Source organism: Macaca thibetana, chromosome 10, assembly GCF_024542745.1.
Source record: "Macaca thibetana thibetana isolate TM-01 chromosome 10, ASM2454274v1, whole genome shotgun sequence".
NCBI lineage: Eukaryota > Metazoa > Chordata > Mammalia > Primates > Cercopithecidae > Macaca > Macaca thibetana.
Genome location: NC_065587.1, coordinates 27548090 through 27567548, shown reverse-complemented (window position 1 = coordinate 27567548; position 19459 = coordinate 27548090). Strand labels below are relative to the sequence as shown.

Here is a 19459-nt window from a genome sequence, read left to right as displayed (position 1 = left end):
GGAGGGGGCCAAGCTGAACAGGTAGCGGGAACAGGTACTCTGGTGGCATGGGTTGGCCTGACCACGAGCCAGAGATGAGGTCCTAGGCAGAGCTGGTACCTCCAAGGGCGTTCAGGTTCCCAAGCAGGCTCACATCCCACTACCTCTTACTGCCTCATGACAGCTCTAGGGAGAAATCCTTCAATCCCCTGTGTTGCCTCAGAAAGGGAACAAACTTGCCCAGGCTTGCCCTACAAAGTAGGGCTCAGTCCCAAATCTACAGAGCCACCCCCAAACCAGAGGAACAGATTTGAGATGTGACCAGAAAGACTTGACCCAAGCATAGAACTCCTCCATTATGGCACCAAGGCCTCCCTCCCCTTATGTGAGGGAATGGGACAGGAGTCCATCTGCCAGGAATAGGGTCACTGGTTCGGACCAGCTCCCACACTGACAAGATGCTCCCACTGGAGAATAGCAGAATTTGGCTTAGGTCTAACTCCAAACCCAGCACTCTTCCACCAGCAGAGCCAGACGTGCCTCTGATTATCTGTGGCCAAAACATACTCTCTCAGACATCAGGGTGTGGGGTCTTCTCAATCCCACCTCAGCACTCTTGGTCTCTCTAGCCCCCTGTCCCTGTCCTAGGCCTGCACTCTAAGCGATGCAGTCCACTGCTCTCAGAGGTCCCTCCAGCAGCCACAGCACTTGGGCCTCCACACCCCGAGGTGCCTAAGGCAGAGTCGGCCTGCTGATGGTGGTGGCAGGCAGCCCTTCAGGACTGGCCCAGTCTGCCCTCCCCACTGCTGCCTCCCTCCACCCCATGAGGGACCCTCACGCTGCAAACTGCCTCTCTTGGTTTTCCCTCCTGGAATGCCTTCTCCTGAGTCTGTTTGACAATCTGGCCAACTGCAAGGTCGGGCCTCCAGGAGAGCTCCCAAGCACACTTGCTAAGGACTGGCAGCCACCTCTTTCGTGTACCTCCAGCGCCCTGAGACTCAAACAGTAGTACATTCAGGGCACCTGCTAAGAGCTGGAAGTGGTGCTCATAACCAGCCTCACAAAAAGTAAAGCTAAGGGTGGTGGGCTCCCAGCCAGTTGGAGCCCTCCCTCGTACCACTATTTCCCGAAGCACAGGTATCCCCTGTCTCCCAGGAGAGGAGCTCCTCATCTGTAGCCCTTGGGAGCCAGCTTTCCATGTCAAAGGCCTCCACAACACAGCCTCTTTCGGTGCCCCACACCCCTGAGGCAGGGCCAGGTTCCTTCGCCATCAGGCTCAGGCCTCATGTGCCTGCCTGGCTGGGCTGTGTGGAGTCTGGGCCTAAGCCAAGGCATAGACAGGAGTCCAAGGCTCCTCCACCCCTCCTCTGAATATAGCCAGGTAGGTTCCTCCCTGGAGATAAAGCTCAGAGCTGGACCTATGGTGGCCAGTTCCTGCTGTGTGCTCTCTCCAGCCTGGGGTTCCCAATAGCAGGCTCTGAGCAGTCTAAACAAAGGACTCAATATCCCTATGCAGCAAGGGAGTTTGGAGAACTCTATAGAGTCTGTGCCCACTGATGGGGTGTAATCCATGGGGAAGAGCCATGAGGCTCTACCTGCTCTGACCTAACTTAATTCTAGACTACTTATTCATATTTAGAGATCAGCATTTCAAAACTTGTATTTTGAATCAATCAAATTCCTGCAATTCCTTCATGTGGCCTTCTCAATTGGCCCTGATCCATCTCACCTTCTCCCCCACTGACCTCAGTGAGCCCTATCTGTAGCCTGTGTGCCTTTATCCACAGTCATTTTCTCTATCACAAGTCCTCTGGACACAATGGCAGTGTTGTGTGCCAGACAGGCCCTCGGGGCCCATGGTAGTAACATGCTTTCCCAGAGTGCTCTCACATGACCCTCCCCATAACTCTAAGAGGTGGGTATGGTCAACCCCACTTTGCAGATAAAGAAGCTGAGTCTTGCAAACACTGACCAGCTTGCTGAAAGCCACTCAGGTCGGGAGTGGAGCCTGAGGCTGGCTAAGGTGATCCTCCTCGGGCTCACAGGTGGGTACAGGACACCTGTCACAGAGGTCCGTGTGTGAGGGAGTCCTTGGTCTGCTCCTCCTGGTCCCCAGGAGCACCTGTCAGCTGCAGCCTGTCATCATGGTAACCAGGCACCGAGCTCTGCTTTTGGATTTCAATCCCAATGCAGCTCTCTCAGAAGCAACTTGGTCAAACTTTCCAAATAGGAAAAAAGTTATATGTGGGGTTGGGGGAAGGCAGAGGGAGGAAAGAGGGAAGAGAAAGGGAAAGAGAACAAATTTCCAGACTGAAGCCACCCCAGAAAGGAAGCCTGGTCACTGAGCTAAGGGTTGACTTCTTTTGGATGGCTGCTGGTGGCAGGGCAGAGGAGAGCCCACATCCTCCACTGGGCTCACACCCCTCCTGCTCAGGAGCCTAGGCTGCAGGGGGGTGCAGCCTGAGTGGGTGGGGCCTGGCCCTTCCTGCCTCTGCTGGAACAGCTGCCCTTTCATCTGTTTTCCATTTGGGCATGACAGAAAGGCTTCTTTTGGAAAAAGGACTGGAAAACCACTGACCTCATCCAACTGGCCCACCTTTGGAGATGGAGAAACTAAGGTAAAAGGGGCCAAGACCAGGAAGTCACAGCAGGACTAAACTCTGAGGACAGGGCAGTTTCCAACCCTGCAGCAGGCACACAGGGAAGATCAGAGGATTATGCTGGACTTAGACCAGGTGCTATGGTCTTCAGAGCCCCTCCTGCTGTCTACAAGTCCCAGCCACACCTACTGAAGCTCCTGCCACACAGGGCAACCCCAATGACATACACAGCAAAGGATGGGAGCCCTCAGGACTGCTTGTGCCCTTTAACCCTGGGGCTCAGCCAGGGAGGGCCCTTAGAGAGTTTGGGGTAGCCCCACGCTCTTGGCTGCCATGAGAATGAATCATAAGATAACCTGGTGGCCTTGCCATAAGGGCACACCTTCTACTGGAATGACTCCAACAGTGTCCATCTCTGGGCATGGGAGGTACCACCTGGGCCCCTTGCTTGGACTTCCATGGGCAGTACCCATGTGGAGTGAGCACCCACTGCTCTGTGGGCTAAGAGGACAGTATAGTGGTGGCACTGCCAAGTCTTCTCTCAAGAGGGAAACTTCTAACAGCAACTCCCTCTTCCTTTTGGCCCCAAGATGGGGTGCTTGTGGTCCCTGCCCCTGCCAGGTCCTGCAGCCTCTTGTGGCCACAGCCCTCCCTCAGCCTCTTCCTGCCTGCTCACACCCAGACTCTGCCTTTGCCCAGGCTTTCCTGAGTGTGACTGGGCCACCTGCTCAGTCTACTTTCCAAAGCCTTGCTGAAGGTCCCACACCTCCGTTTGGAAGTGTACCTCCCCCGACAGACAGCACACCTAGGCCCAGAGCAGTGTCCTAGGAGGACAAAGCATGTAAAGCAGGAAGCTCTGCTCGAGCTGAGACTGCCACACACAGGTCTGAGACAGATGCGGCTCAGGCCAGGCACACTGGCTCATGCCTGTAATCCCAGCACTTTGGGAGGCTAAGGCAGAAGTACTGCTTGAGCCCAGGAGTTTGACACCATCCTGGGCAACATAATGAGACCTGTCCCTTAAAAAAAGATGTGCACTGGGTGTGGTGAGGCACGTCTGTAGCCCCAGCTACTTGGGAGGCTAGGGCAGGAGGATCACTTGAGCATGGGGGGTCGAGACTTTAGTGAGCTGTGATGACGCAAGCCACTGCACTTCAGCCTGGGTGCAAAAAAAAAAAAAAAAAAAGGAGGAGGGAAGGAGAGGTGGAGAGAAGGAAGGAAGGGAGGGAGGGAGGGAGGGAGGCAGGGAGGGAGGGAGGGAGGCAGGGAGGCAGAGAGGCAGGGAGGGAGGGAGGGAGGCAGAGAGGCAGAGAGGCAGGGAGAGAGGGAGGCAGAGAGGCAGGGAGGGAGGCAGAGAGGCAGGGAGGGAGGCAGGGAGAGAGGGAGGCAGGGAGGGAGGGAGGCAGGGAGGCAGAGAGACAGGGAGGGAGGCAGAGAGGCAGGGAGGGAGGGAGGCAGAGAAGCAGGGAGGGAGGCAGGGAAGGAGGGAGGCAGGGAGGCAAGGAGGGAGGGAGGGAGGGAGGCAGGGAGAGAGAGAGGGAGGGAGGGAGGGAGGGAGGGAGATGCTGCTGGGATACATTCCAAGAACAAACCTCTGAAAAATAACTTGCAGTGGGAAATGAAGTTCATGCTGAAAAATACTCCTCTATTCAGGAATGTTAAACAGTGAGCTCCTGACTGAATACCCAGGGCAGCTGGGGGCAGAGGGGGCTGTGGGCTGAGGTGGTGGATGTATATACAAACACTGGCATCCCACTAGGGAAAAAAATAGCAGCTGCTTCTGAGAGGCTGGGCAGAAACTCCGGCATGGAGGATGCCCCACAGGACATGGGTTCCCAGTCTGGGCTCTGCCACTTACTGGCTATATGACCTTAGGCAAGTCATGAGTGCGCTGCCTGCAGAGATTTCTGTACCTCCTAGCAGGATGGTCATGGGGATTCCGCGGGATCATGAATGTAAGGGCTTAAGAAGAACATCTTCCTCTGCCCAAGCATCCTGGCTTTGCCACAATTTTGAATCCACATCTGGAGATGAAAACTGTCTCTGGATAGCCAGAAAATAATTTATACCAGGGATGATGGTCTAAAGGCTGCTTACATTTTATTTATGTATTTATTTATTTATTTAATTCTGTGAATGCAGGCAGCCTGGTTTTTGCTGTGGTCCTGACAGGGGAGGGGCCTAGGCAATCTGTGGCCTTGTCCCCGCCACTCCTTTGTGTGTACTTCCTCCTACTGACCCCTCCTACTGGTGAGGACAAACTGTAGCTTCTCAGGCAGGAAGCACCCCCTCTCCACCTGCTACCTCTCAGGCTCGCCCCTCCCCAGACAGGGCGGCCTTTAGCACCTGCTCCAGGCTGAACACGGGGGGCTGTGCAAGCCGGAAGCTGTGAAGTTCCACAAAGCTTGCAGAGCCCAGAACGTGGGAAGGAAGGAGAGCTCGAGGATAAGCTTAGAATCCACACAAGTTTGCTAACTCTTTTAAGACTCTTAAAAACAGGACCTTTTTTCCCTGGAGAACTTGAAGTGTTTCTTTTGTTTACTCTGCTTGTGCAACTGGCCCATAGATCATCTCAGCAATGCTAAAAATAGTGCTAGTGCAGCAATTCCTACTACAGCCAAGTAGCTCATATTTCCTCAATTTAAACTTTTTTCTTTCTTTTCTGTCCTATGATTCCCACTATTATGTGACTGGGTTTCCTTTGATCCCCTGACAGTCCTAAGGGTTGCTGCACACCTCAGTTAATCTCAGTGATAGAGGAGGTACTCAGGGAGGCCAGATGACCTGCCTAAGTCACAGCCAAGGGCAAGGCCAGAGGCAGAAGCCCAGCCCATTTCCTCACCAGCCAGGGTGGGATGTCTACTGCCACTGGTGACTTGGTATCGTGGGGATACCCCAGGAAAAACCACAATCAATCCCAATTTCTTCTGAAAACCAGATGACCTTGGCACATTAGGAGCTGAGACTGCCCTTGGGGAAAGAGTGGGATAATAAGCAGCACCCTTCCATCCTAGCACGGCCTTGAGTGGCATCTCTACTGTGTTGCATCCTCCACTGAGGACACTGCTTGCGCTCAGAGTCATCCTAGTGTCCTGTCCATTGGAGGACATACGCATGCATGCAGACCCAGGGTCACATGCCTGGCACACCAGGCAGAGACACACTGGACGATGGATCTGAGCATCAGAGTGCCAGGACTGAGCGCTGGGTCCCCCAAGCCCACCTCCTCGGCCCTCTTGTACTCCCCCCCTTCCCCTCATCCCATCAGTCCATAGGCAGTCTGGGTCTTGGCTCAGAACACCTAAAGCCTGGCTCAGGTGCGAACTTGCTGTGTGCCTGTCTCGGTTTAATTTTCGAGGCAGGGACAATGGCACTACCTACATCTCATGAATTATGAGAATTCAACAAGCCATTGTATGTAGAAGCGCCACACACAGCACTTTGGAGCCCTGAGGAATGGTGGGTTGACAGTGCTCCTGCTGCCTCTGCCCCAGCCCAGCCCCTCCAGTGCATTCAAGGCAGCCAGTGCAACACCTGGAAGATGCTCCTCTACTCAGCCCCCTTTCCTCTGTGAGAAAGACCACACTCTGCACCTGGCCCAGGAAAACGGTCCAGTGGCGGCTAGCCGGCCACCCAGCCCTGCATACAGCATGCAACTCTGCAAGGCCCTCCCTGATGTGCATGCGGCACCGTCTGTGCCCCACACTGTGCCTCCTGCTGCATCCTCTGCTCAGAAGCCTGGCCCTGCTCTGTCCTTCACAGGCATGTCCTCTAAGATCACTCCTGTCATTCTCACACTGTCTGTTCACTTTCAGGTGATGGGGCCTGTGCTCCAGGAGGGGCAGGGGCTTATTCAGGCCTGTCTCCAAAAGCACATGTGCAAAAGTGACTCACAGGGGCTCAGGCAGGATCCAACACCAGCCTGGGCAGGGCTGGAGATGAGTTTGGGGAAGGCCGGGCTGTGCAGCCACATTGAGCACAGCAACACCTGGCAGGAAAGCCCTGATTGGAAATGGCCCCCACCAACAGTCTGAACAGGCCTAGGATGGCCTTGAAGGAGAGGTGGGCAGGAGGGGCAACAGAATGCCAGGTGAGGTCCCAAAGAGGGAAGTCAAAGTGTGGAGATTTACTTGTGGTTTCTACAAATTGGGGCCAGTACAGCCCAGCTGCCCCTGTACCCGTGATCTTCCCATCTACTACAGGCCTTCCCAAAAGACACTGTGAGCTGTGGGTTCCATGGCTGCTGGATCATGTGCTCTGTTTACCTGATCATCTCCCCCAGGGACCTGGGCACCCCTCAAGAGTGGGCCTCTCTAATGGCCTAGTGGAAGATGACATGCGCCATCAGGTGACCAAGGGCTGGGCAGAGTGCTTCACCACCAGGTCTCGGCCCTGCTCTCTGATGGTGAAAGCAAGGGAGGGACAAGAGACTCCACCTCCTGGAGAGGCAAGAAGGAGCAAGGATGTAGTCTGACACTCTTGCTGTCCCTCCCCATCACATGTCCACAGCAGACATCACTGCTGGAACAGAAGCTTACATGTGGCCTCTGAATTTCCAACGACATAGTGGCTAAGAGTGCAGGCCTTGGATTTGGACAGACCTTGAATGGCAGCCTGGCTGCTTGCTAGATTGTGATCTTGGGCCATTCCCTAGGCTTCTGCACCTTGTTCAAAGGGACACAATAGCACCAGGCTCCCATGGGGCCCTGACCCACTGTGTCAGGAATACTGGCAATTGCTGCTACAGAAGACAAGCACTTGACAAGCATCCCTTTGGCAGCATTCTCTCCCAGCACCCAGAGCAGCCAGGCCAGTTGGGGAGTGGCGCTGACCTGAGCCCTTTTTGACCACACAGCTGGCCCAGGGCCTGAAAACAGCCATGAGCACTGCTGTCCAAGGGGAAGAGCCAGGCCTCTGATGGCCCAGGGGGCAGCGGGTAGAAAAGGGCTTTTGGTTTTCCCAGCCTGCAGAGCCTATTGGTAACAATTTCCCCAACTGTACAATGAGGATGATAATAGTACCTAAGCCTCACGGACATGCTATGTCACCTAAGAAGGCACCCCCGATCAAGCCACCAGTAAGTGCTGGTCCTGCCACTGCTACTGTAGGCCACTACTCTCTGCCAGGCCCCCAACAAGGCAAGGCACAGCCAGGCCCAGCTGCTGTGGCACTGCAGGCAGGGTACCAGCCTCCATTGTCACTGCTCTCAATCTCAAGAGCCCCATCCCGGGACAGGCCTGGAGGCTACCAAGGAAAAGTGGTACAACCCAGTTAGCCAGCCAGTTGGAGTTACACCAAAAAGGCCTGGGGGCTCAGGCTAGCAGACAGTGTAGTCCCGCAACCCAAGGGAATCTGCTTGATGCCACAGCCTAGCACTGGTCCCCCCTCAGTCTGGAATCCCAGCCTCACCTCCTATGGTAGGGCTAGATGCCCACATCCCCCTGCCCACTGCTACCTAATTCCATCCTCCTCATCCAGCCAATGGGCCATTCAGTTAACACTCCTGTCTGGGACAGCTGGGCCAATCCCAGTGTAGGAACCAGGGGGCCCCTGACTTGAGGCTGCGAGCCACAACGCACGGGCTTCCACACTACACACAGTGAAGTACACATCCCTCCTCCAGCACAGACTGGTGATGGGACCATGGCCAAATTACTTTACTTCCTAGCACCTCTTTGAAAGGTGACTACTAATCCAGGTTTGCAGACTAGCCTGTGGACCTCAGCCCTTTTTGACCACACAGCTGGCCCAGGGCCTGGCACACAGCAGGTATTATGCTTCTTGAAGTGTGAGCAAAGGGACAAGCAGCGGTGGCATGAAAACTGGTCACAACTGGTCCTGAGAGGGGAGGTGATATGGGGCTGACTTGGGAGAAGGAGTGAGGCTATTACAAACCAGCTCTTCCTATCCCCATGTTCCCTGGCCCTGATGAGAGAGGGTAGGCAGGAACACCCTGTGTGGACAGTCCTGGGGCTTGTTTACCCACTGGGAGGCAACTCAGATCTGGTGGCAGCCTAGAGTGGTGTGGGGCACCAGGAATTGAGTGGCGACCAACACTTCTTCCCTAGGTTGTGTCAGGCTCTGAACCTGGGGCTGGCGTCTGGAGACAGGGGCTGACCACAAGCCCACCAGGCAAGGTACCTCTTATAAGTCAGAAGGATGGAGAGAGAGAAGGGGCAAGTCAGGCTGGGGCTGGTCAGGGAGGTGATGCCAGATCTGGCCCTACAACAGGAGGCAGATGTCTCAGGCACAGACCCTGGGGCCTGGACACAGCTGGGTTCCTGGGTGACTGAGTCAAGATATATCTGTTCCCCTTGCTCTGGGGCTGCTAATTCCCAATCATTCACCCTAGGGAGTTCTTGAGGATGAGAGGAATTCAGTCACTAGGCACTCCCTACCTGCTGAGCTAGGAGAGGTTTTGGGAGGGCAATGGCAATGCTGTTCCAGATGAGGTCCCTGCCTTGGGGTGCCCAGGTCTGCTGGGCTCCAACAGCCTACTTCTGGACTACTGGCTTTCTCTGAGGAGAGAGGCACTGGCTGAGACCTGGCCTGGAAGGTGGGTCCACTGTACCCACCCCTAACATATACCTCACATCTGCTCACTGGGTGCAGGAAGGGGGTTCCTCCAAGGTTACACAACCAACTGATGACAAGTTAAAGTACAATGGGCATGACTGATTCTTGCTGAGTAGGACAGTACTGGGGGCTCTGGAGACCTTCTCTCCTTACCCCCAACTCTGGCAGGTGTGGGGTACCAGAAATTGGGTGGGGACCAACACTCAATTCCTGATGCCCAACTAGCTGGGGCAGGGGGGCCCTTCCTCCCTACCAGACCACATCAAGGCCTTCAGTGAGCACTCAGGCTCCAGGGCTGGGACAGCACAGGGCATAAATGTTTTCAAGAAACAAAGACAGCTTATGATGACTGTGCCTCCCATCAGTTTAAGCAACACAGTCAGGACAAACAGAACCACCTGTGGTGGCCACCAAGTAGGAGAGAACACGGCAGACCCTGGGCAGACAAAGGGGACTGGCCACTGGCGTGGGAAGAGGCTCAGCCTCCCCAGTCACCTGGGAGACACACACTGAAACCACCCGGGGTTTTTTGGCACACCCCACAGATTGGCCAAAATGAAAGTCATCTGCAGTTCTGAGTCCTGGGAGGGGGTGGGGCAATGGCTGGTGGGAGGGCATCTGGCCTGGCTCTGAAAAAACATCTGGTAAGGTGTGGAAGCGCTTGGCTGTGGGGACCTGTGTCCTAGCCTCTAACTTCCAGGCATTTGTCCTGGAGACCCTGGCACAGGTGAGAAAGGAGATCAGAGAAAGCAGCATTCTTTTTCTAATAGTGGAAAACCAAAAGCCACCTATCTGCTGGGAAGAGGGGAGGTAGACCACCAGGACAACCAGACAGTGGAGTGCTATGCAGCAGTGACCAAGAAGAGGAAGTCTGACCAGCATCCACAGGCACCAACAACTGGCCAAGCCTCACAGAAAGAGGCCTATGTGGTGGGTGTGACTGCTAAAGCCACCATCCACATCTCAGGCTGCTCCATTCAAGCCAGGGCAGGGCCTTGAGTTTATGGAGGCCCCAGCCAAATGTGAGTTGGAGGTCTTCCTGCTCCCTGCTTCAGTCACATCCTAGCACTGGCCTCTAGGATCCACAGATAAGCCCCAAGGCCTCCATGCAGGCCCATCTCCAGACCTAAGGGTGAGTTGTGTGGCATGCCAAGTGTGTGATGATAGCTCTCATCCACCTGTCAGGACCACTCTGCCTACGGGTAACCCAGTCTGAGTAAGGGGTGGAGTGGCCGGGAGCTGTGCCTGCCTGTGCCCAAAATCCATGCTCCTCTCAGTGATCTTGAGGCCTGGGGGGCTGCCCACCTGAGCAGTGGCAGGAGCAGCTGTAGAGGAGACACCACACTCAGGGCGGCCACAGTAGGCCGGCAGCTCCCTTCCACTCACACTCAGGCCACCACTGCTGCCTGCCCCACACAGCCTCAGAAGCAGGAGGTAGTGCCAGCCTGGCCCTGAGCTCCCTTTGCTTCTTTCAGAGGCTGGAAACTGGGTTGAAATAAGAAAAAAACCCTGCCTGCTAAAATAAGCAAACATTTTTGGGGAAGGAAGGAGAACCGTCTCTGGCTTGGTTACTATGGGAACGTTTCTGAATCAACTACAAGATAGGGAGAGAAGTTCACCCTGGACAAAGAAGCCTGGCTCTGGCCATGCAGGCTTGCCTGACCAGAGGTGTGCATGCCTGCGGGGGAAGCCCCAGAAGCTTCTGGGCACCCAGACACAAACCCTCAGCCTCCATGGTGTGGGTAGCCACCCCAGCAGCACCTACCACCTAGCTTGGTGCCTGCTTTCCTGGTCCCCTCTGCCCAGGGAAGGATAGCGTGTGGAACCGTGGGACCCAAGACATACCATGTTCACTCCTCCTCATGTTCAACCACAGTGCTGAGCCCTGCTACATGTCCACCTGTGCTGCTGTGGGGGCCGGCCAGCCAGCCATGGGGCGGGCCCCATGTGCAAGGAGTTCCTGTCAGCAAAGCTGACATAGGAACCCAAGATCCCACTCACTTGATCCTTAGCAACCATCCCTTTCTCTGGCCCCTTAAACTCCCCAGGAAGGTTCTGTCAGCAGCCCAGCCTAAGGAGTTCCCCCGAGGGTGCCTCTAATCCTAGCCTTCCTCTCCTGTCCCCTTTCTGGCTGAGCAGCACCCCACCCCGCATGGGAGAGCCCAGCTCCCTGTCCCTCCCACATGCCCTGCGGCATCTTATGAAGGCCCCGCCTGGAGACAAGCAGGCAGTGCTTTACCATCAGCTTTGAGCATCATGTGGCCAGGGCCAAGGCTCTCCCTGTCTCCTACAACATCCAGCACTGGCTGATCCAGGAGAATGAGCTTGGAGACCAACTGCTGAGGGGAAAGGGATGAATGAAATTAATCCACAAATATTCATGTGGGCACCTCCTCTGGGCCAGGCCAGGGGACTTAGAGAGGAATACAGCAACAGCACAAAGATGCACAAACCAGGAGACTGTGAGAGCAAACACTAGGCCCATACATGTGTCCACCCAAGGAGACAGGGCAGCAGTTGTAGAGAGCAAAACGACCTGACCTTCTCACATGGAAACTTCTCCAAGACTTGGTGTCATGGAAAAAGCCAAGTTGCTAAAAAGCACACATGCACACATTTTTTTTTTTTTTTTTTTTTTTTTTAGACGGAGTCTCGCTCTGTCACCCAGGCTGGACTGCAGTGGTGCAATCTCAGCTAACCATAACCTCTACTTCCCAGGCTGAAGCGATTCTCCTGCCTCAGCCTCCTGACTAGCTGGGACTACAGGCATGCGCCACCATGCCCGGCTAATTTTTGTATTTTTAGTAGAGACAGGGTTTCGCCAGGCTGATCTCGAACTCCTGACCTCAGGTGATCCACCCACCTCTGCCTCCCAAAGTGCTGGGATTACAGGCGTGAGCCACTGCGCCCAGCCACACATGCACTTTTGTTTTTTTTTTGAGACAGAGTCTCGCTCTGTCACCCAGGCTGGAGTGCAGTGGCCGGATCTCAGCTCACTGCAAGCTCCGCCTCCCGGGTTTACGCCATTCTCCTGCCTCAGCCTCCCAAGTAGCTGGGACTACAGGTGCCCGCCACCTCGCCCGGCTAGTTTTTTGTATTTTTTTAGTAGAGACAGGGTTTCACCGTGTTAGCCAGGATGGTCTCGATCTCCTGACCTCGTGATCCGCTCGTCTCGGCCTCCCAAAGTGCTGGGATTACATGCACTTTTAAAAAAGCCGCACGACAAATCTGTTTTTGTACACACAGACCCAGAAAAAGATAACGGCTTGGCTGATCACAGAAGCACCTCTGAAAAGGGCACAGTGCCTGGGGATGGGCAAACAAAGGTAGGTGGACTCTATGTGTCTGAACTGTTGGCAGTGAAAATGTGGTCCTATATGACTGTGATATTATGATCTATATGACAGATATATATATGTTTGTTCATACATGGTTCCTGGCTCCTAACTCTCATAGCCCGTTACTGTAAACAGAATCTCTCTTTTTCTGACCTTCTCCTGCCCTTCTTTCTGCTTGCCCAAGACAGGACTCTAATTTGATTGTGGGTCTTAAGACCTTCATTCCAGATAAGAGTCCTACCCCACATCCTGGAGGAAGGAATGCTGCAGAGAGGGCAAGAAGAATCTGAACAGACAGGTCTCGCTGGGTTTAGATAATAATCTTTTTGTCCAATAATATTTTGATATAGTTGTCCATGTTTCAATCATGACAAAAGGCCAAAGAGGACAGGTTCCTGAGCTTCCAGATAACTAAATACACGAAAGCTCCTGGTGGGTGGCATGCCTAGAGAGAAACAATTACAGGAGGATACAGCCTTCCCCATATCCTCCTGTAACATCCCTTATAATAAACTGGGAAGTGTGTTTCTCTGAGTTCTGTAAGCCACTTCAGCAAATTAATCAAACCCAAAAAGGGGGTTGTAGGAACATCAACTTGAAGCCAGTTAGTTAGACATTTCGGAGGCCCAGACTTGTGACTAGTGTCTGAAGCGGGGGATGTTCTGAGGACTGAGCCCTCAACCTGTGGGATCTGACACTATCTCCAGGTGTTGAAATTGAGCCTGGGCAATATAGCAAGATTCTATCTCTACAAAAAATTAAAAAATTGGCTGGGCATGGTGGTGCATGTCTGTAGTCCCAGCTATCTGGCAGGCTGAGGTAGGGCCCCCAAGGGCCTAGGTGACAGAGCACAGTGCTGTCTCAAAAAAAAAAAAAAGATAATGTTGGAATTTAATTCAATTAGAGGACACCCAGCTGGTGTCTGCTACAGAATTGATTGCTTATTTGTTGGTGGGAAAAAATCCACCCCTGACTTGGTCACAGAAGTCTTCTGTCTGTGTTGACTGTTGTGTTGGTATGAGAACAAAGGAAAAGGGGTTTGAGTTTTTCCTAAACTACAATTCTCACAATTTTCAAAACCTATCATTAAAAAATAACAGAAGTGCCCCCCACCCAAGCTCTAAGGATGACAGGCTGAGCAACACAAAGCCTGGGTAGTGTGGATGGCCCAGGACAGTGGGTTGAGAGGGATAGGGATTAGGGTGCTGATGTCCCCAGCCTCAACCTCCCTCTACTGCCTCTCAAGGGCCAGCACCCACCTGCCGCCTTTGCCTCCCCCTGGACTAAACAGTAAACTCCAGTGCAGGCTAGAAGGGAGGGGAGCCAGTCTGCTCATCCCAACCTATAGGCCATCTACCAGAGACACAGCCCCACTCCAGCAGAGTCAGCCAAGGCTGCCCTAAATGCTCCTTCATAAACACGTTAGTATGCAGTTTCCCCAGGCTTGGGAATATGCCAGATAGACTCATGTGCTGAAAGCGTTCAGGAACTGCCCAGCATTTCTTGACATGCTGGACACTAGGCATAGCTCAAGGAGCACAAGTAGCCCAAACCTATCTCTAAAGAGAAGAGGTAAGAAAGCAGAGGAGGACAGAGGCCCCAAAGGGTGGCAGCAGGTCACTGGGAAGCATGGAAGAACGAACAACTCTCCTGGAAGAGGCAAAACCACCAAAACACCCAGTCTGGACTGGGGTGGCCCTGATCTTCAGGGGCTTCCAGCTGCAGGGACGGCATTGCCTGTGTGCCAGGCCTACATGGGGCTGTACCAGCCTTCCCTGCCACAGGCACACAGCCTCAGACTGCTTTTCTGCAAGACTCATTTTGGAAGGTCCCAAAAACTAAGGAGAAGGTGCAGGGAGTGAGCCCAATGGGAAAGGGGCCTGTAGCATGTGGCTGCCAACTTGGATGTGCTCTGGGGAGCAGGTATCTGGCAGGCCAGCTTCCCTAGCTTTATCATTAGAAAGGCTGAGGTCTTACCCTAAGAGGAAGACATGGAGGTTGGGTCCTTCCTTCCAATATCACTGCATAGGCTTTAAGGGCAAAGCACCAAAAGGAGAGAGGAAGAGAGGGAAACTATTTTCTTAAGTACCTACCATGTGCCAGATCCTGTGTCAGAAATATTACCCCATTATCTAACTTGATTCCTACAGTTACTCTTCAAGGCAGGTAATAGAAGCCCACTTTCAAGGTGAGGAACCCAGGACAGGGAAATTAAGCAACTTGTCTAGCTCTAACTCTAGTCTATCAGCTGCAGAAAAACAGATTTTCAAAACACTGACAAAGGGCTTATTTCATTGATATATAAAGAGTTCTTATTAATCAATAGGAAAAGAACCAATAATCCACTAGAAAATGAACATGAAGGACACCAACTTTTGGATAGAAGTTAAAATTAGCGTAATGTCACAGTCAAGGAAGTGCTTCATAAATGAAGCGCTGAGCCTTTCTCTGTGTGTGTGTGTATGTGTGTGTGTGATGTATTGTTTGTAGTAAAAAAGACTGGAACTAATCTAAGTGTCCCTCAATAAGGAATGGGGGGCCGGGCACAGTGGCTCACACCTGTAATCCCAGCACTTTGGGAGGCCGAGGAGGGCAGATCACTTGAGGCCAGGAGTTCAAGATCAGCCTGGTCAACATGGTGAAACCCTGTCTCTACTAAAAAAAAAATACAAAAATTAGCTGGGCGTGGTGGTGCTGACCTGTAGTCCCAGTTACTTGTGAGGCTAAAGCAGGAGAATTGCTTGAACCCAGGACGTGGAGGTTGCAGTGACCCAAGATTACGCCACTGCACTCAAGCCTGGGTGACAGAGCAAGACCCTTATCTCCAAAAAAAAAAAAAAAAAAAAAAGGGATGGGTAGGTAAACTGTGGGACATCCCGATGTTGGGAATACTATGCAGTAGCTATCAAAAAGAATGAGTGGCTATCAAAAAGAATATTGTTTAGTGAGAAAATACAAGGGGAAGAAAAGTGTGTGTACTTTTGCCTTTTGTGCACATCTATGTAAATGGGCAGATGCCCTCTAGAAGAGCACACACATGGGACAACAAACGGTTTCTGTTGTGGGGAAGTAGCTGTTGCCTGGGCATGCAGGTGAGAGGGCACCTCTCTTTTGCGGCAAATCCCTTGGTATCATCTAGATTGATTACCAATAACACCTCCTACTTGTCTCTAAAATACCAAAACAGAGAGGGTGGGCAGATGCAGGGCTTTCAGGATCTGAAGCTGCTACTCTGACCCCAGAAGACCACATCCTGGGAGACGAGCCATGGGCCCAGACACTCCCACCAGCTGGCTGGCTCTCAGTGGGGACCTGCCTGCCCACGTACCCTGAGAATTGGCCTGTTACACACCCCCAGACCTGAAACCTACTCTCCTCAGCTCCTGTTCAGGCCAACTCTGCCCTTCAGTTTCTCCATGAGTAACAGGGAATCAAGGAAAATATAGAAGAAACCAAAGCTCAGAGGGGATGAATGACCTGCCAAAGTCACTCAGCTGGGAGCTGGCCATGCTGGGAGGGGCGGTGGATAGGTAAGGGCTTGGAGGTAGAGGGGAATGAGGGGCCAGCTGTCTCCATGCAGGGCAGAGGAAATGGGGGAGGGTAGCTCCAGGTGGGGTGTCAAGAGGAGCAAATGTAGGTCTTTGGGACGAGAGGCAGGCAGGCTTAGGTGATTGGCCCTGCCCTGCTCAAGGAGTAAGTCTCTACCTCACACGGAATATCAGGGCTTAAGTGCACTGAAAGCCCAATATTGGTCACACTTTTTTTTTTTGAGAGGGAGTCTGGCTCTGTCGCCCAGGCTGGAGTGCAATGGCGCCATCTCAGCTCACTGCAACCTCCGCCTCCCGGGTTCAAGCAATTCTTCTGCCTCAGCCTCCTGAGTAGCTGGGATTACAGGTGCCTGCCACCACGCCCAGCTAATTTTTGTATTTTAAAGAGACAGGGTTTCACCATGTTGGCCAGGCTGGCCTCAAACTCCTGACCTCAGGTGATCTGCCTGCCTCGGCCTCCCAAAGTGCTGGGATTACAGGTATGAGCCACTGCACCCAGGCCCCACTTGTTTTTTGTTTGTTTGTTTGAGACAGAGTCTTGCTCTGGTCCCCCAGGCTGGAGTGCAATGGCATGATCTGGGCTCACCGCAACCTCTGCCTCCTGGGCTCAAGCAATTCTCCTGCCTCGGCTTCCCAAGTAGCTGGGATTACAGGTGCCCACCACCACGCCCAGCTAATTTATGTATATTTAGTAGAGATGGGGTTTTGCTATGCTGGCCAGGCTGGTCTCAAACTCCTGACCTTGTGATTCACCTGCCTCAGCCTCCCAAAGTGCTGGGACTACAGGCGTGAGCCACCGCACCCAGCCCGCGCTTGTTTTTTAGGCAGTCAGAATCTCCTGCATGCTTGAGACCATAGGAGGAGCTGCTCCAGCAGGAGGAGGAACCTGGGCCTGTACCCCTCTCATCACTGCCTGTGTGGCCCCAGAATACCTGGGGCTTTGGAGAACATACCAAGTTCATCCATGCCTCTCCCCACAGGAGGTGGCAGTGACTTGCCAGAAGTCGCTCAGCAATCATAGCCCTACACCGGAGTCTGGCTCACTCTCGACTGCACCACCCTGCCTGCCCTCTGAGTATGCCACAAACCTGAGGCCCTGGGAACACCCACCTAGGGGGTCAATTCATGCGCCTTCAGTGAAAAGCAATGGCAACAAACCGTCTTGGAAATCAACAAGGCAAAGTACTCACGTTGAAGAAATTGGTCTTGTTCCTCTCGCAGAAGAGCCCCTGTGCCGGCATGTGCTGCAGTTGTTGCCACGGGATACTGCTGCCTAGCAACACGTCGCGGGCCCACTGGAGGTTCTGGGGAAACAAGAAGTAGGTTGGAAGTGAGTGTGTGGGCTGCTCAGGGCGCCCACAGGGAAGGCAGGCGGTCCCCTCCTTCCTGGCTGCACAGCAAACCACGATGAGCAGCAGTTCCTGCATACATTGATTCCACAGCTCTAGGCGGTTCTGGCCGTGGGCTTTGATCTTCAGGCTGTGGGATGCATTTTCAGAACTGATCTCTTGCCCAGCACCACTGGTTTGGGAGTGTAGTCCTTGACTGCCCAAGAAGGGGACTGACAGAGACCCCTGGCCTGACCAACCCTAAAAACCTGCCACATGGACCCAGTACCCGCCTCTGTCAGGGGCCCTCCACAAGTCCAAATAGCAGCTTTGACTTATTTGTCAGGAAAAGCATTCCTTATTCATGGCCGGTGGTACAGCTGCCTTAGGCTAGGAGGGCCAGGCTCTGGCCACAGTGCTTAGGTCAGTGATCTCTGGGCAAAGAGCCTCTTCGTGGAATCCAGGCCCAGGGGAGAATGCTGTAGGGTAAGAGGGTGGGCCCAGACCTGGCTGCCTCAGCCTTCTCTGGGGCCTTCTCACTGGCCCATAGAGCAAGCCTTCCCACCAGCTGCCTAGCCAGCCACTCCTCCCTCTCTGGTCTTCACCACAGCAGCCAAGCACCTTGCACTGGCCATCTCACTCCACCTCAGGACCATGCTGTCCTACAGGGAAAGGGCTGGCAATGGGCAGAGCTGGGCTTGGCACCTGGGACTGCACAATGCCAGACCCTCTACCCCTTCCACAGTACCCACTGTCCCGGCCAATCTGTCCTCCCCTCCTGCTCAGGTCCCTTGCTCGCCTTTCCCAGCACTGGGCACAGGCCTTCATCACCTTGCACTCCAGCTGCTCCGAAAGCCCTCTCACTTCTTGATCTACAAGCTTATCCCACCTGGTCCCATTCTGCCCACTGCTGGCCAGGCTCAGCATACTGAACTGTTTCCCCAATCATCATGAGGCAAAAGTGCAAATCCAGCTCCCTGACTGGCTGGCTGTGGGGCCCATGCTAGCCTGCCTGCAAGCCTTTGCTCCTGTCTCTGCACAGAGGGCTACCCTTCTGCCCCCACTGGGCTGCTGTAGGGACTGAGGGCTGCTCCCTAGCACTGGGCAGGGCCCAGGGCTGTATGTAGGAAGCTCCATTCACTGTGAGCTTCCCGTCTGCTGAGGGACCCCCTGCCTGCCCCTCCCTGAGGGGAAGGAGAAACAGGCAGAGGAGGGAACAACCTGGGCAGCGAGAGGGTCCTCAGACCCCGGAGGCAGGCTCCCAGTTGAGAGCAGAAGCCACTTTGCTCACACTCACAGAAAACAGTAAAATACCCAGTCCTGACCTTCAACTTCTGAGCTCCAGCACCTAGGAGGAACAACTTGTAGTTTACTTTCAAGTGTCCCCAGCAGCTGGGCGCGGTGGCTCACGCGTGTAATCCCAGCACTTTGAGAGGCTGAGGCGAGTAGATCACCTGAGGTTGGGAGTTCGAGACCAGCCTGACCAACACGGAGAAACCCCATCTCTACTAAAAATAAAAGAATTAGCCTGGTGTGGTAGCACACGCCTGTAATCCCAGCTACTCAAGAGGGTGAGGCAGGAGAATCACTTGAACTTGGGAGGCGGAGGTTGCAGTGAGCCGAGATTACGCCACTGCACTCCAGCCTGGTGACAGAAGTGAGACTTCACCTCAAAAAAAAAAAAAAAAAGGTCCCCAGTAATGCCTGGCAGCCATGCTTTGAAAAGCCCGCTTCCCGGGCCACTCATTCAAAAGCCTCTTGAGGCTGGTTCCAAGTTCTCACATAATGCCTCCCACCTCTGCACCCCACCCCACCCTATCCCAGTCCACATGCCCCTGCTCTACAGCAGGTCCAAGGAGGGAGGGTCAGCTGCAGACAAACTGAGTACAGGGTAGGGAGAAGGGGTGGGGGTTCAGGTATGCTTCATTAAAAGGAATAAAATGAAAGATTAGCTCAAAGACTAGTAAGTAGAGCAGGGCTCTAAGAGGAAGACGCAGGTGGGTCTCAGGAAGCCCAAGAAAGGGGCTCACAACCTGCATCAGTGCTCAGCCATGACCCACTGTGACACACTTGGTTCAAAGTCTTTCCCA

The 19459-nt window shown here is 53.8% G+C and overlaps 1 protein-coding gene across 9 annotated transcripts in view; it reads right to left on the bottom strand.

The window, feature by feature from the left end:
• Nucleotides 1-19459, bottom strand: part of CABIN1 (calcineurin binding protein 1) — a 163667-nt gene that overhangs the window by 29885 nt on the left and 114323 nt on the right. For all 9 annotated transcript variants that reach the window (XM_050745881.1, XM_050745883.1, XM_050745890.1 and 6 more), the window contains one exon: nucleotides 17232-17345. In XM_050745881.1, the coding sequence (XP_050601838.1) occupies nucleotides 17232-17345 (114 nt within the window). The remainder of the gene's footprint in view (nucleotides 1-17231; nucleotides 17346-19459) is intronic.